General features: G+C 48.1%; 1 protein-coding gene across 5 annotated transcripts in view; it reads left to right on the forward strand.

Annotated features, from left to right (window-relative positions):
• The window catches only part of BEST2 (bestrophin 2), a 43,420-nt gene extending 30,373 nt beyond the window's left edge, over positions 1–13,047 (forward strand). For all 5 annotated transcript variants that reach the window (XM_056570328.1, XM_056570331.1, XM_056570326.1 and 2 more), the window contains exons 9-10: positions 10,779–10,933; positions 12,492–13,047. In XM_056570328.1, coding sequence (XP_056426303.1) covers positions 10,779–10,933; positions 12,492–12,921 — 585 coding nt within the window. In that variant the 3' untranslated portion in view covers positions 12,922–13,047. The remainder of the gene's footprint in view (positions 1–10,778; positions 10,934–12,491) is intronic.
• The last annotated feature ends 1,287 nt before the right edge of the window (positions 13,048–14,334 follow it).

Below are 14,334 nucleotides of genomic sequence, written 5' to 3' on the forward strand. Positions count from 1 at the left end.
AATTGTAACCTTCTTGGGAACTAAGAGATTGGGCTATATCCTGAACCCGTAGCTTTCTTTTGGGAGTTAGATGAATTGCCATCAATACAGAGTCCAGAAAGAACCCCAATTTCACTGAGGTGGTTGGTTGGAGATTGGATTTGTTCCAATTGATTATCCTACCTAGCTGTTGAAGGAAGGATACAGCCGTCTGAATATGTTGGGATAGGATCGCTAGAGAGGAGGCTTTGAGAAGCCAATCGTCTAGGTAAGGGGCTATGGTTAGTCCCTGAAGTCTTAACGCTGCCACCACGGAAACTACTACCTTGTTAAATGTGTGTGTGTGTGGCCGAAGAAATTCCAAATGGGAGGACAACAAACTGATAATGCCGTAGAAGTCCCTGAACTTTAACAGCGATCCTTAAGAATCTCCTGGACCTAGTGTGGATAGGGATTAGAGATGAGCGAATTTACAGTAAATTCGATTCGTCGCAAACTTCTCGGCTCGGCAGTTGGTGGCTTATCCTGCATAAATGAGTTCAGCTTTCAGGTGCTCCCATGGGCTGGAAAAGGTGGATACAGTCCTAGGAGGCTCTTTCCTAGGACTGTATCCACCTTTTCCAGCCCATGGGAGCACCTGAAAGCTGAACTCATTTATGCAGGATAAGCCACCAACTGCCGAGCCGAGAAGTTTGCGACGAATCGAATTTACTGTAAATATGCTCATCTCTAATAGGGATATGAAGATAAGCATCCTTGAGGTCCAAGGTTGCCAGGAAATCCCCAGGCATTAGATTGATTGAAAGACACAAGATTGATGACAGACTGAATGGTTTCCATTTGGAAACGTTTGCGTCTGATAGACCGGTTGGAAAACCTTAAGTCTATAATCATTCTCCAGTCCCCGTTGACCTTGGGGACTAAGAACACAGGAGACTAGATGCCTGCTCCCTGTTCTTGAATGGGAAAACTCCTCTAGGGCTCCCCTTTTAAAGGTATTCCAGAATATACATTTCCAGAAACTTCTGTCTGTGGGAAGGTAAAAGTTTGGTTCTCACAAACTTGTCTGGAGGAATATTGTCCAACTCCACTCTGTAACCCTCCGAGATAATGCAAAGGACCCAAGGTTCCTGGATATGAGCCCGCCAGGCGTGCAAAAAATATTGAAGAAGACCGCCTACCGGGAGAGGGGAGTTGAGACAGGATGGGGGAACTGGCACAAATTCAAGAGCCGCGGGGAGGCCCGTAGTCAGGGCGCAGAGGCCTTTCCACCCTTGGAGCCCCTGGAGTGCTTAGCGCCCCTCTTTTGGGACCCCCAATCGTTTTGGGTTCTAGCTTGGGAACTGGATCTGTTGCCATACCGCTTGCCTCGACCACGAAAGGGCTGTTGCAGAAGAGATTTCCCTTTCCTGTCAGACAGCCCCTCCATTATGCGGTCGAGTTCAGTCCCAAATAATATGCCTGTCACGATCCGGACTGGTATGCAGGTAGTGGATCCTCTGGTCAGTGAGGCGATGACGCGGGCCGTACCGGGGGACCAGTTCTAAGGAGTTACTGGTTTTCACCAGAGCCCGCCGCTAGGCGGGATGGGCTTGCTGTGGTGGTAACTCCCAGGTCGTATCCCCCTATAGCGACTCGACCTCACTGACAGCTGAAAGAGGCGAGGTCAGGGCAGGCAGCAATGGTTCGTAGTCAGGGGCAACAGCAGAAGGTCTGGATACACAGGTTTTGGCACACACTAAACGCTTTCATAAGGCACTAGGCAACAAGATCCGGCAGGAACAGGAAGGGGAAGTGAGTTTATATAGTATCCACAGTAATCAGGACTGATTAGGAACAGATTGGGCGAGGCACCAATTAATGGTGCACTGCTCCTTTAAATTTGAGAGACCCGGCGCGCGCCCTAGATAGCGGGACCGCGCGCGCCGGGGCTGAGACAGAGGATGGGGCAGGTAATCAGAACGGGATGCAATCCGCAAGCGGACTAGTGCCGCCATGCGGATCGCATCCCCGTCGGCAGTACTGTAGCAGCGCTCCCGGTCAGAGTGAGAGACCGGGGCGCTGCAGGAGACCAGACGCCGCGAGCGCTCCGGGATGGATACGGGACCCGGAGCGCTCGGCGTTACAATGCCAGGTTCGGGGGCGTGGCTTGGCGCTTGCCGGAGATGGCTGCTTGATCAGAGAGCTCCGAGCACTGCAAGCAACTAAAGCGACTCACTGCCCGTTTTAAGGAGGATAATTGTGCCAAACCCACCTATTTCATCCCACGATGGCATCTAGACCTAGAAGGAGAGGAAAAGCGAACCCCAGACTCCGCAAACTCACAGACTTTTACCTCGCGGCTGACCCGGGGGATTTCCAAGATGGCGCGGCCCCGCGCTCTCCTGCTAGTGTGGACTCAATGGGCTCCCGGAGACATAAAGTAGCGCTACCCTCCTCCCGAGATGACAACCGGAGGAGCGCGTCTGCACCCCCGAGCCCATTACCTGATGTTCGGGAGGATGGAGGCTCACCTCTCGGCTCCGGAGGACGCGGCCGTGGACTACACGGTACGGGGCTGCCGGCCTCTGTGCCTGCTTCACCACTCTCGGGCAGCCCTGCTAAGCAGAGACAGCGACTACATTCAGAGGACGAACAGCAAGGGGTGGAGGTGAGTGGAACTGATACTTTCATTGCTGACTGTCTGGCGAGTCATCCCTCCTCTAATGCCCCAGTTACTGAAGTGACTTTAAAGAACATGCTTATGGCTCTCCACCAGTCTATACATGTGGACGTTGCGACCATGCTGTCTCCAGTAAAAAGGGACCTAGTGGAGGTGCAATCCAGGGTTAATCATATCGAGAACAAAATGGGAGAGTTAGTGTCCTCGCATAATGAGCTGCTGGATGCACACTATGAGGTGGAAGACGAGATACAGCTAATGAGAGCAAAGATGGCGGACCTAGAAGACAGGTCCCGCCGGAACAATATTAAATTCCGGGGTGTACCTGAAAGTATACCACCTTCAGCATTGAAGAAGTTCTTGCAGGACTTTATTAAAATGGTCCTTCCTCATAGCACTGAGATTGATATGGTGATTGACAGAGCTCATAGGGTCCCGAGACCCAAACACCTCGCGGAGGATGTACCAAGAGATGTACTGGCCCGGATCCACTACTTCCATATTAAGGAAGAGCTTATGGCGGCCACAAGGAAGCCTTTGGAGTTATCTGGAGACTTTAGCAAGATTTTATTGTTCACTGATTTGTCTGCAGCAACCCTTCAGCAACGGCGCACCTTAGCGCCCATTACTGCAGTGCTCCGGGATCATAAAATTTTGTATCGCTGGGGGTTTCCGGTTCGCCTCCTGATACAGAGGGACAACAACATGCATGTGGTGCGCAACGTGGAGGAAGGTGCCAACCTTCTACAGCAGTGGAATTTACCGCAGCCGAGAGATCCGCCCACCACCAAGAAACCTCCTTCTAGAATTGCTGAGGAATGGAAAAGAGTTGGGGCTGCAACCTGAGGGCCTTTTGTTTAGTCGCAGTGCTGGCCTTTGGTCATAGGGCTGTTCTGGCTCAAGTGAACTATGCTCCCTGTCCAAGACGGTCTTATCTGTTTTTCTCTACAGGTTTTCCCGGTTTTTCCTTTTTTTCTTTTGATGGCACATATCTGCCGTGTTTTTTTTGTTACTTTATGTTCTGTTCTAGGTGGACTGCTTCACTCCAGCATGGACCCTGAGATGTGTCTTTCTGTATGGTATTTCTTATGCTCTTCGTATCTAGTGTTAATGGGTATTTACTATGGTGATTTGTTTTTCATCCATTAATGTTAATGGGCTTAATAGCCCACAAAAGAGAAATTATCTGTGGAATGAAGCCAAGCAGTTAAAGAGTGATGTATTGTGTGCGCAGGAGACACATTTACTTAAGAAAGATGCGCATAGACTGTGTAATAGGTTTTACCCTCACATATTTCAGGCACATGCTAACAGTAAAACTAGAGGGGTGATGATTGCTATTAAACATACTATTGCATTTCAGCTTAAAGAGGTAGTAACGGACTCGCAGGGTAGATATGTTATAGTAATGGGTTATTTCAATAATGTTCTCTACACATTGGCCTCAGTGTATGCCCCTAACAGGGGTCAGGAGAGGTTTCTACGCAAAGTACTATCTAGAATTGACAGACTTCGCCAAGGAAGAGTTATTCTCTGCGGAGACATTAATGCAGTGGTGGACAGGGAATGGGACTGCACTGGGGGGTCACATCTTAGGCCCTCTAATATAAAAGACATATTACTGTCCTCAGACCTGCATGATGTGTGGAGGGCGCACCATTCCTCGGAAAAGGATTTTACTTTTCACTCAGCGGCCCATAACAGCTATGCTAGACTCGACATGTTTCTGGTGGACAGGAGTGTGTTGCTTGACGCTATGTCATCGTCCATAGACTTAATTAAGTGGTCTGATCATGCTGCTATTGTTCTGACCCTGAAAGAGAGGGATAGGCTCCCGCTAACATATTTGTGGAGGGCTAATCAATATATAATAAACCATCCGGCTTTCTCTAAGATAGTAGGCAGGGACCTGGAGGAATACTTCCGGGTTCATGATAACTCGCAGACTAACATGTTCTCAGTGTGGAATGCCCACAAGGCATTTATTCGTGGGACTTTCATCAAGCTAGGTGCCCAACTTAAGAAGACCCGAAGGGTAGAAATTAATAATTTGTTGGATGACATACATAGATGTGAAGTCCTTAATAAAACGTCCCCGTCTGAATTGCTGGCAAGTAGCCTTAAAGATTTGAGGCGCTCTCTTAGAGAGCGATTATTTGTAGACTATGAAAGGAAAGCCAGGAAAATGAAAGCGACCTTTTATGCCTGCTCTGACAGGGCTGGGAAACTATTAGCGTCCCGCATCAAAGCTAAACAGCTTAAATCCACTATTCCATTCCTATGGGATGGGGATAAAAAAGGGAAATTGGTAGACCCTAAAGCAATAGCAAATAGGTTTCAAAAATTCTATGCGTCTTTGTATAACTTGGCCTCGGATGGATCCACACCTCAGCCTTCTGACGATACCATTAATGCGTTTTTAACATCTGTTAACCTGCCAAAGCTTACGTCCACCCAAATTAATAGTCTAAATGAGCCCATCAGTTTGATGGAACTTGATAATGTGATACGTTCCCTCTCATCTGGTAAATCACCTGGACCAGATGGGCTTACCAACGAATACTTTAAGAAATTTGCCCCTATTCTGCGTGCTCCTATGTTATCTTTTTTTAGATTAGCGATTATGTCCGGGTCCTTTCCAGAAGAAAACCAGAGGGCTCTTATTGTGACTCTTCCCAAAGCTGGGAAGGAGCCGGACATCCCCCAAAACTTTAGGCCCATATCCTTGCTAAACTGTGATGCCAAAATATGTGCCAAATTATTTGCAAAACGTTTGGCTGTTATATTGCCTAGTCTAATCAACCAGGACCAAACAGGGTTTGTTGTAGGACGCCAGTCGTCTGATAATTCCCGTAGGGTACTTAATCTAATACATTATGCTAATCACTATAACTTGCCGGCTGTCATGGTAGCATTAGACGCCGAAAAGGCGTTCGATCGCCTTCACTGGGAATATGCGTTCGCAGTCCTGGGTAAACTAGGGTTTCAGGGCGATATAGTTAAGGCCATTAGAGCACTTTATTCACACCCTTCTGCCCAAGTCTTCACTAATGGGACCCTGTCTGACCCTTTTCGCCTGTCCAACGGGACCCGACAGGGGTGCCCACTGTCCCCCTTACTTTTTATAATCTCTTTAGAACCGTTGGCACAGGCGATGAGGGAGGCAGATACCATAACGGGCATCAGGGTGGGGCACGTAGACCATATAGTCTCATTATATGCGGACGATATTATCTTGTCCCTGTCCAACCCTGCGGTGTCCCTTCCGGCCGCGCTGTCACTATTACATAAATTTGGTCTTACCTCTTATTATAAGCTGAATGAACTTAAATCCCAAGTCCTCCCTCTAAATTTACCCCCTCAGTTATTAAATGATTTAAAGCTCCGTTATCCACTGGACTGGCAACAACATCATATCAAATATTTAGGAATCTCCCTAACCTCCCATGCACGCTCCCTATACTTAACTAACTATGTCCCGTATTTCAAAGTCCTGGAGAGTGACTTACAATCCATTGGCAAAGCAGAAATCTCATGGCTAGGTAGAATAGCTGCATTTAAAATGTCGGTTCTCCCTAAGTTGCTATATCTATTCCGCACTCTACCCATCAAGCCTCCTCTATCCTTTTTCACCACGGTGCGCACTCTAATATCGTCTTTCATATGGGCCAATAAAAAGCCACGAACTCTGTATTGCGTGGCGACTAAACACAGGAAGATGGGAGGTTTGGGGATCCCTGACATACGCAGATACCATACAGCTACGATAATCTCCCTATTGAGACCAAGTTGGGAAAGGAGAACTGATGTTCACTGGGTTCAAATTGAGTGCTTCTTGGCGTCTATACATGACCCCCGAAGTATAATATTTTTACACGCCTGGCGAGTTCCCACCTCGCCCAGGACATCTTTGTTTACATCTGCAGCTCAACAATGTTACGCCTACGCACAACAGAATAGGACCGACACGTCATTTACTGGGAATAAAATGGCCCCATTCTCTATACTTTCCTTGGTGGTGGAAGATCTGGATGTGAGGAAATGGGTGGACAGGGGTGTTCTTCGAGTGTCAGACCTATATGAGAATGACCAGTTGTTGCAATATTCAGATCTACAAGCTAAATTTGGCCTCCCTACTCAACTAATATTCCCATATCTACGTATTAAAAGCTTTTTAGTTGAAGCAGGCCGCATTGTTCCGCCAATGAGCATTAGTTTAGTGGAATATTTCTCTAAACAACTTAGAGGGCTCAAACCCTTATATGAGGATTTGTCCTCTAATGACCCACTGGAGAAGACACAGTATATGCGGGCATGGGATTTGGAGTTGAACCTGGAACTGCCTATTGAGAAGTGGAATGGGGCGTTTAAACTGGTCCAAAAGTCTTTAAAAGCTGTCTCCCATCTAGAAGCTGTAGTCAAAACGCACCTTAGGTGGTACTACACCCCTGCTAGACTCCATGTTATGTACCCCTTGAGCTCAGATAGGTGTTGGAGGGAGTGTTCTCAGAGAGGCACTCTACTGCATGTGTTATGGGCGTGCCCGAAACTTGCCCAATACTGGAAAGAGGTAGGGAGTTTGTTGAGTGACGTGCTAGGGGAACCTATCCAACTTACCCCTCAGACAGCCTTATTACTAATTGACATGCAGGACTTCCCTCCTTCTGCGAGAGTCCTTTTCTGTAAAATTCTGGTGTTGGCAAAGATCTTAATCACTCGTAACTGGAGAAACACAGCCCCCCCCAGGGTGGAAGAACTTGTGACTTTGATTAAGCATGTCTGCTCATTGGAGGAGGTCTGGGCGACAGGACAGGGTAATTTTCCTGCCCATAAGGTGACATGGGATGCGTGGACTGTCTTTACATCTAGGGGTGGGCCAGCGTAAACCATCACGGCTCTATCAGGGGGATTGTTGGTCTCTTCATCTCCCCCCCCCCCCCCCTCCTCCCCTTATCGGGGTAGGGGAAGATACTGACTGGCAGATAGAGGAGTGCTGACTGTCCGGGGGACTTTGACAGAGGGAGTAGGGGATTAAATGGAGACACTCAATGCTTCACTGCTATATAGTGCTAAGAGTTTGGGAAGACCAGAATGGTACTCGACTGTAGCCACAGAATCAAGCCACATCTATACTGTACAGGGTTTACAGACAAGCTTTTTCACTACTTGTCTGACATATTTGAACACCACCTTTATTGTTACTAGTTCTGTTGTGTTTCTTTTATTGGCTTACTTGATTAGGTGTTTCGAGGAGCAGCCACTCCCTCCGTGGCTGGGTAGACGTGCAAACCGAGTGTCTGCTGACATCGTAGCGGGAGGTAGTGGTGGGAAGCAGCCTTCCTGACTTTTTGGTCACTGGCTTTTCTTTAATCTGTATTAAGCTGTGTATTTTATATTTAATGTATTTAATGTAGTGCATTATGTTACGCAATGCTCCTTATTGTTATGTACAAAATCCAATAAAAACCTTTGAAACGTACAATGCCAGGTTCGTAAGTCATTGCACATAAGGCGTGCTTTGAGATATCGGACCTCCAAGGTTTGAGTCATAAGGGGCGAAGCCCCTCAGAGGCAAGAGCCATAGATTTTGAAACTAGCTTCAACTGTTGAGGGGCGGGATCACACAAATAACCAATAGGAAGACTTGATGTCTTGCAAGAAGCCAGGATGTCATCCCTAGAGACCCCTTGGTCTAGGTCAGTCTGGATTTGAGAGACCCTAGCTCTCAGAAATTTAGCTAACTCAGAGGAAGTTACGGCCACAGAAGCCGAATCCGAGGCAGTAAATTAAGAGGGCCTAAAGGCGCAGTCGGCCTTGCGATCCATGGGATCTTGAAGGCTGGAGCCATCATCAAAAGGAACCAAAGTTCACTTGGATAGTTTAGAGACGGCCAAATCCACCTTAGGAACGGGTCCCCAGGAAGACACCTGGTCTTCCTGCATAGGAAACATATTCTTGAACCGCTTGGTAAGAATTGTCCCATGTCCCGCTTTTTCCACTCCATCTTTATCAAAGACAAGAGGGAGTCATTTGCTTTAAAGGCCCTTGGCCTCCTAGAGGCAGAAGTGGAGGCTTCACCCCCGTCACCATCATGGTCCCCCGACCTGATGGACCTAAGCATCATGAGCGGCTTCCCCAGACACCTCCATAGATCTAGGTGGTGAAGATGGTCTAGCCCTCTTGGTGGTCACTAGTTGCTTCAGCTCTTCAATGGGGGCTCCCATGGTACTTGTATTTGAAGAAACGAAATCTTTAACCCAAACCACCATATCTTGGATAGATGGTTCTTGCTGGGCCTGGTACAGAGCTCGGCAGGACGGACAGCGGGAGAACTGATAGATGTGCCTGGCAATCATGGCACTGGAAATGCTTTTCTATTAGAGGTAGCCTTTTTAGGAGGCGCCTCCCTAGATGAATCAGCCGATGACATGCTCTAAAAATAAAAAAAGAGCATGATACATAGGAAGGGGAAGAAGGGAAAAAATATTAGCACAGAAGAAAAGAGGTTTTACCAAAAGGAAAACAGAAAAAAGCAACAAACGATACAATAGCAAGAATGCAGCAGAGGAAGAAGTACTTGGACATAGTCACAAGAATAATCTCTCCAGGAGACCCAAAGCCTGAACTGGCCGGCTTCAATGGTCTCCTGGGCGCCAAACCCAGAACTCCTCCCCTGAATGGGAGGAGTTCAGGGAAAAATAAAATTTACATAGCAAGGATATAACAAAATACAATCAAGCTAGCCTAAAAATAGAGGCTGCTAGTCTAGCAACCTGGAAAATAAGTAAAATCTAAAAAATGAAGAGCTTAGAGGAAACATCTTGGCAGAAAACCGGATGTGATGTTAGATGCCGAGCGCTAACACGACCCGCTCTCACCACCGAGCGCAGGAGGAAAACACCCCCACAGGGATACATAGGCACGCATGAAGGGGGAAAAAAGATACAGGGAGAGTAAGTGGACAAAACATGCCCAGAAGGTATGTCAATAAAGAAACCTCCAAAAAAGAAAGGAGGAAAAGGGGTCCAGAAACTGCACCGGCACCGGCCAAAACCTGTCCAGAGGACAGAAAAAACACAAGGGGGCTGGGGTATTATTTGGCTATATGTAAGGGGGGTGGGAGGGTCCACTAATTAGTTTAAAGGAGTAGTCCAGTGGTGACTCAGTGGTGAGCAACTTATCCCCTATCCTAAGGATAGGGGATAAGTTGCAGATCGCGGTGGGTCCGACCGCTGGGGCCCCCTGCGATCTCCTGTACGGAGCCCCGACAGCCCGCGGGAAGGGGGCGTGTCGACCTCCGCACGAGGCGGCGGCAGACACGCCCCCTTCAATACAACTCTATGGCAGAGCCGAAGCGCTGCCTTCGGCAATCTCCGGCTCTGCCATTGAGATGTATTGAGGGGGCGCATCGGCTGCCGCCTCGTGCGGGGGTCGACACCCGCTATCTGGCCGGAGAGCCTGGCCCCCGTACAGAGAGATCGCAGGGGGCCCCAGCGGTCGGACCCCCCGCGATCTCAAACTTATCCCCTATCCTTAGGATAGGGGATAAGTTGTTCACCACTGGACTACTCCTTTAATTAAGGTTGTCAAAATTTCCACCGGCCCTAACCAGTCCACGGGGGCGGAATACCCCAACTGTGCCACTGGTTAGGATGTAAGGGAATAAAAATTAAAGGCCGGGGGTGGATTATCATGATGGGGGCAGTGATCTGGGAGGATTATAACATTTAACAAGATCATGAGAGGTACTCTTTTTAAAAGTTGACCACAAAGAGTCCAGCAGTTGGGCCCCCTAGTGATTTTACCCGTAACCCAGTGGTCTCAAACTGTGGCCCTCCAAAACTTGAAAAACTTCAATTCCCAGCATGCCCGGACAGCCAACGGCTGTCCGGGCATGCTGGGAGTTGAAGTTTTAGAACATCTGGAGGGCCACAGTTTGAGACCACTGCCGTAACCTGTAGGGAATCCTGTCAGTAACTGTTCAGTTTCCCTTCAGCGCCACCACAGGTGGAATAAAGTATTGCACAGTGCTAGTTTTAACAATAGAGGAATAAAGCTTGCGCAGCTATATCCTTCCCCCTACCTACCACGCTGTACCTAGGAGCAGCCATAATTTTCTCCTCTGCCCATGTTCTAGGTGTCCATGCTGGCCGTGGACGAGATGTATGGAGACGTTCCTTTCCTGGTGAAGGATCGGTACTGGAATGACTCCGAACCCCAGCCTCCTTACACGGCTGCCACGTTATTCCAGAAACACCAGCCTTCCTTCCAAGGATCCACCTTCGACATGGCGTAAGTATGAAGCCCCCCTATGGCTCCTTCTTTAGGGTCTACGGCGGGTGTTGTACGGTTGAGTGCAGGGAAGATGAGATACAGGGAGGTGTTTGGTGAATACTTTACACTGTAGTTGCTGCTATATTGACTGTTGTGTTCTTTACGTGTAATAGAGACAACTAAGCCTACGGTGTGAGGACCCCATCAAACATCTCCTCACATCTTCGCTTCTGACCCCCTGAATTATTATATTAAATGGGCCCTCTCGATAAAACTCATTTTTGCTATTGCACTCCTTATGGTAAATTAAAAAATCTTTACTTTGTTTAAATGTTTTTATTTTTTTTTTTTTTTTTTTTTTTTTTAATCAACTGGTGCCAGAAAGTTGAACAGATTTGTAAATTACTTCTATTAAAAAATCCTAATCCTTCCAGTACTTATTAGCTGCTGAATACTACAGAGGAAATGGGTTTTCTTTTTGGAACACAGAGCTCTCTGCTGACATCACGAGCACAGTGCTCTCTGCTGACATCTCTGTCCATTTTAAGAACTGTCCAGAGTAGGAGAAAATTCCCCATAGCAAACACATGCTGCTCTGGACAGTTCCTAAAATGGACAGAGGTGTCAGCAGAGAGCACTGTGGTCATGATGTCAGCAGAGAGCTCTGTGTTCCAAAAAGAAAACCATTTCCTCTGTAGTATTCAGCAGCTAATAAGTACTAGATGGATTAAGATTTTTTTAATAAAAGTCATTTACAAATCTGTTTAACTTCTTCTGGCACAAGTTGATTTAAAAAAAAATATATATAATATAATAATATATATATATATATTTCGGGCATACCCCTATATAAAAAATAAATAGTCTCCCTACTTGTCCAGAGCACATTTCCCCCCCCCCCATCTCTTGCACAGACTTTGGACTCCTGCTGGCCTGGCAGAAGTCCAAAATCAGGAAATGCAGTCTGTAGTGCTGAGGGGGGTGTGTGCAGCTTTAGCCAATCACAGCTTATCTCACACTGAACTGCTCTGGGCTGAGTGTAGCAGAGTGAGGGAGGAAGTTCTCCCCTGTATGGCTTCAGATGATGTCACGCCTGCTGGGGAACACCCCTTCCCACTCTGTGAATCTGACTGAGCAGAAAATACAGAGCAATATCAAGGTAGAAAACTAAAAAATAATAAAAATAAAGGCAGGGGGTGGTTTAGCATGATGGGGGCAGTGATCTGGAAGAATTATACTAGAGATGTGCGAACTTACAGTAAATTCGATTCGTCACGAACTTCTCGGCTCGGCAGTTGATGTCTTTTCCTGCATAAATTAGTTCAGCTTTCCGGTGCTCCCGTGGGCTGGAAAAGGTGGATACAGTCCTAGGAGACTCTTTCCTAGGACTGTATCCACCTTTTCCAGCCCACTGGAGCACCTGAAGGCTGAACTAATTTACGCAGGATAAGTCATCAACTGCCGAGCCGAGAAGTTCGTGACGAATCGAATTTACTGTAAGTTCGCTCGTCTCTAGATTATACCATTTAACAAGATCATGACGGGTACTCTTTTTAACTATTTGTTGTCTTCTCAGGCTGGCTAAGGAGGACATGCAGTTCCAGCCTCTATCGGACATTGAGGAGATGAATGAAGAGACCTACAGCCATCCCTTCCCTCTCTTCAGCCGCCTGCTCCCAGGTGTGGGGCCTTCTCCGCTCTCCTCTTCTGCTGCGCTCACTGCTCCATTCATGGCCCCCGGGAGCCGTATGACTCTACTGAGACGATCGACCAGCTCGGCCTCCCAGTCTTCTGACAGCCTGTATCCAGAGAGTCAAGAAGACCCGACACAGGGCGAGACCCTCCCGCATCCCGAGACGCGACCCCCTGACGTCCCAGTCCAGACCCTATTCCAGGTGGAATCCCAGCGTTCCTTCTTCCCCCACAGTGAGCTTACTGCCCCCATAGCAGAAGCCACTGCTGCCCCCCAAGAGGTGGAGGCCAACACCTTATCCGAGGCCTTGTAATGAGGATTGTATTATGAACTACAATATAAATGGACAATGCAGAGCTGGGTGGGCTTCATCTCTGCAGATCATCACTCCCCTGTGACATAGAGCTGCTGACCCTAGATCACTGTTTAGAAGACATGTTTTTCGCTGCCTTTTAGTTCGTGTTTTCTATTGAATTTTCTACTATTTAATAATAAAACTGGGTTTTTGTTATCTGATGTACCTCCCAAATAGTAGTGGCCCCAACAATCACACCCCACATGGTGGTCACATGGTGCCCCCTGTGTGAAGACACTACGCAGTGTATAGCCCAAGCAAATGGTGGCACCAGCATACTAATACTAACCACACAACAGTGTCAGATACATCATAGTGGTCATACCATTGTTATTTTTATTATTTACCGTATTTTTCGCCCTATAGGACGCTCCGGCATATAAGACGCACCCAATTTTACATTAGGAAAATCTAGAATACAATGTATAGTATAGGTCACAGTGATCTTCAACCAGCGGACCTCCAGATGTTGCAAAACTACAACTCCCAGCATGCCCGGACAGCCGTTGGCTGTCCGGGCATGCTGGGAGTTGTAGTTTTGCAACATCTGGAGGTCCGCAGGTTGAAGACCACTGGTATTGGAGGTTGTACTCACCCGTCACCGCTGCCCTGGAGGTCGCCCCCCATCGCTGTCGCCGCGTCCCCGTCGCTCCGGAACGTCTCTGCTGCCAGGTATCCTCGCTCTCCATCGCCGCCATCACGTCGCTACGCACGCCGCTCCTATTTGATGACGGCGCGTGCGACGACGTGATGACGACGGAGAGCGCCGACGATGCAGGGGATCCCGGCACGGAGCAGACACCGAGGAGGCAGGTAAGGTCCCTCTTGGAGCAGCCGGGTTAGTGTCACTTCCGCTTCAGACGCGCCGGTCAGCTTTGATCGCCGCGTCTGAAGGGTTAATACAGGGCATCACCGCGATCGGTGATGTCCTGTATTAGCCGCGGGTCCCGGCCGTTGATGGCCGCAGGGACCGCCGCGATAGGGGTGTATTCGCCGTATAAGACGCACCGACTTTTTCCCCCCCCCAGTTTTGGGGAAGAAAAAGTGCGTCTCATACGGCAAAAAATACGGTAAGTATTCTAGTACTTACGAGCAGCTTTCGTTGTTTTCGGTGTAGGTAGTCATCAGGTTAGTAGTATGGTCCTGGGTAGGTGGGGACTATTTTTGGGTCAGTTTAATGATTGTTCCTCTTTCCTCGGCACCCTCTTTCTGGACCGGACAGGTTGGATCTTCTTTGAGATGTCACACTGGTATACGCTCACAGGGTTTTTTCTGTTCATGGCATTTGTATGGTTCACTCGCTTGTGAACCGTACAGTGATCCCTCAACTTACAATGGCCTCAACATACAATAGTTTCAACATACAATGGT

Source organism: Hyla sarda, chromosome 4, assembly GCF_029499605.1.
Source record: "Hyla sarda isolate aHylSar1 chromosome 4, aHylSar1.hap1, whole genome shotgun sequence".
NCBI classification, from domain to species: domain Eukaryota; kingdom Metazoa; phylum Chordata; class Amphibia; order Anura; family Hylidae; genus Hyla; species Hyla sarda.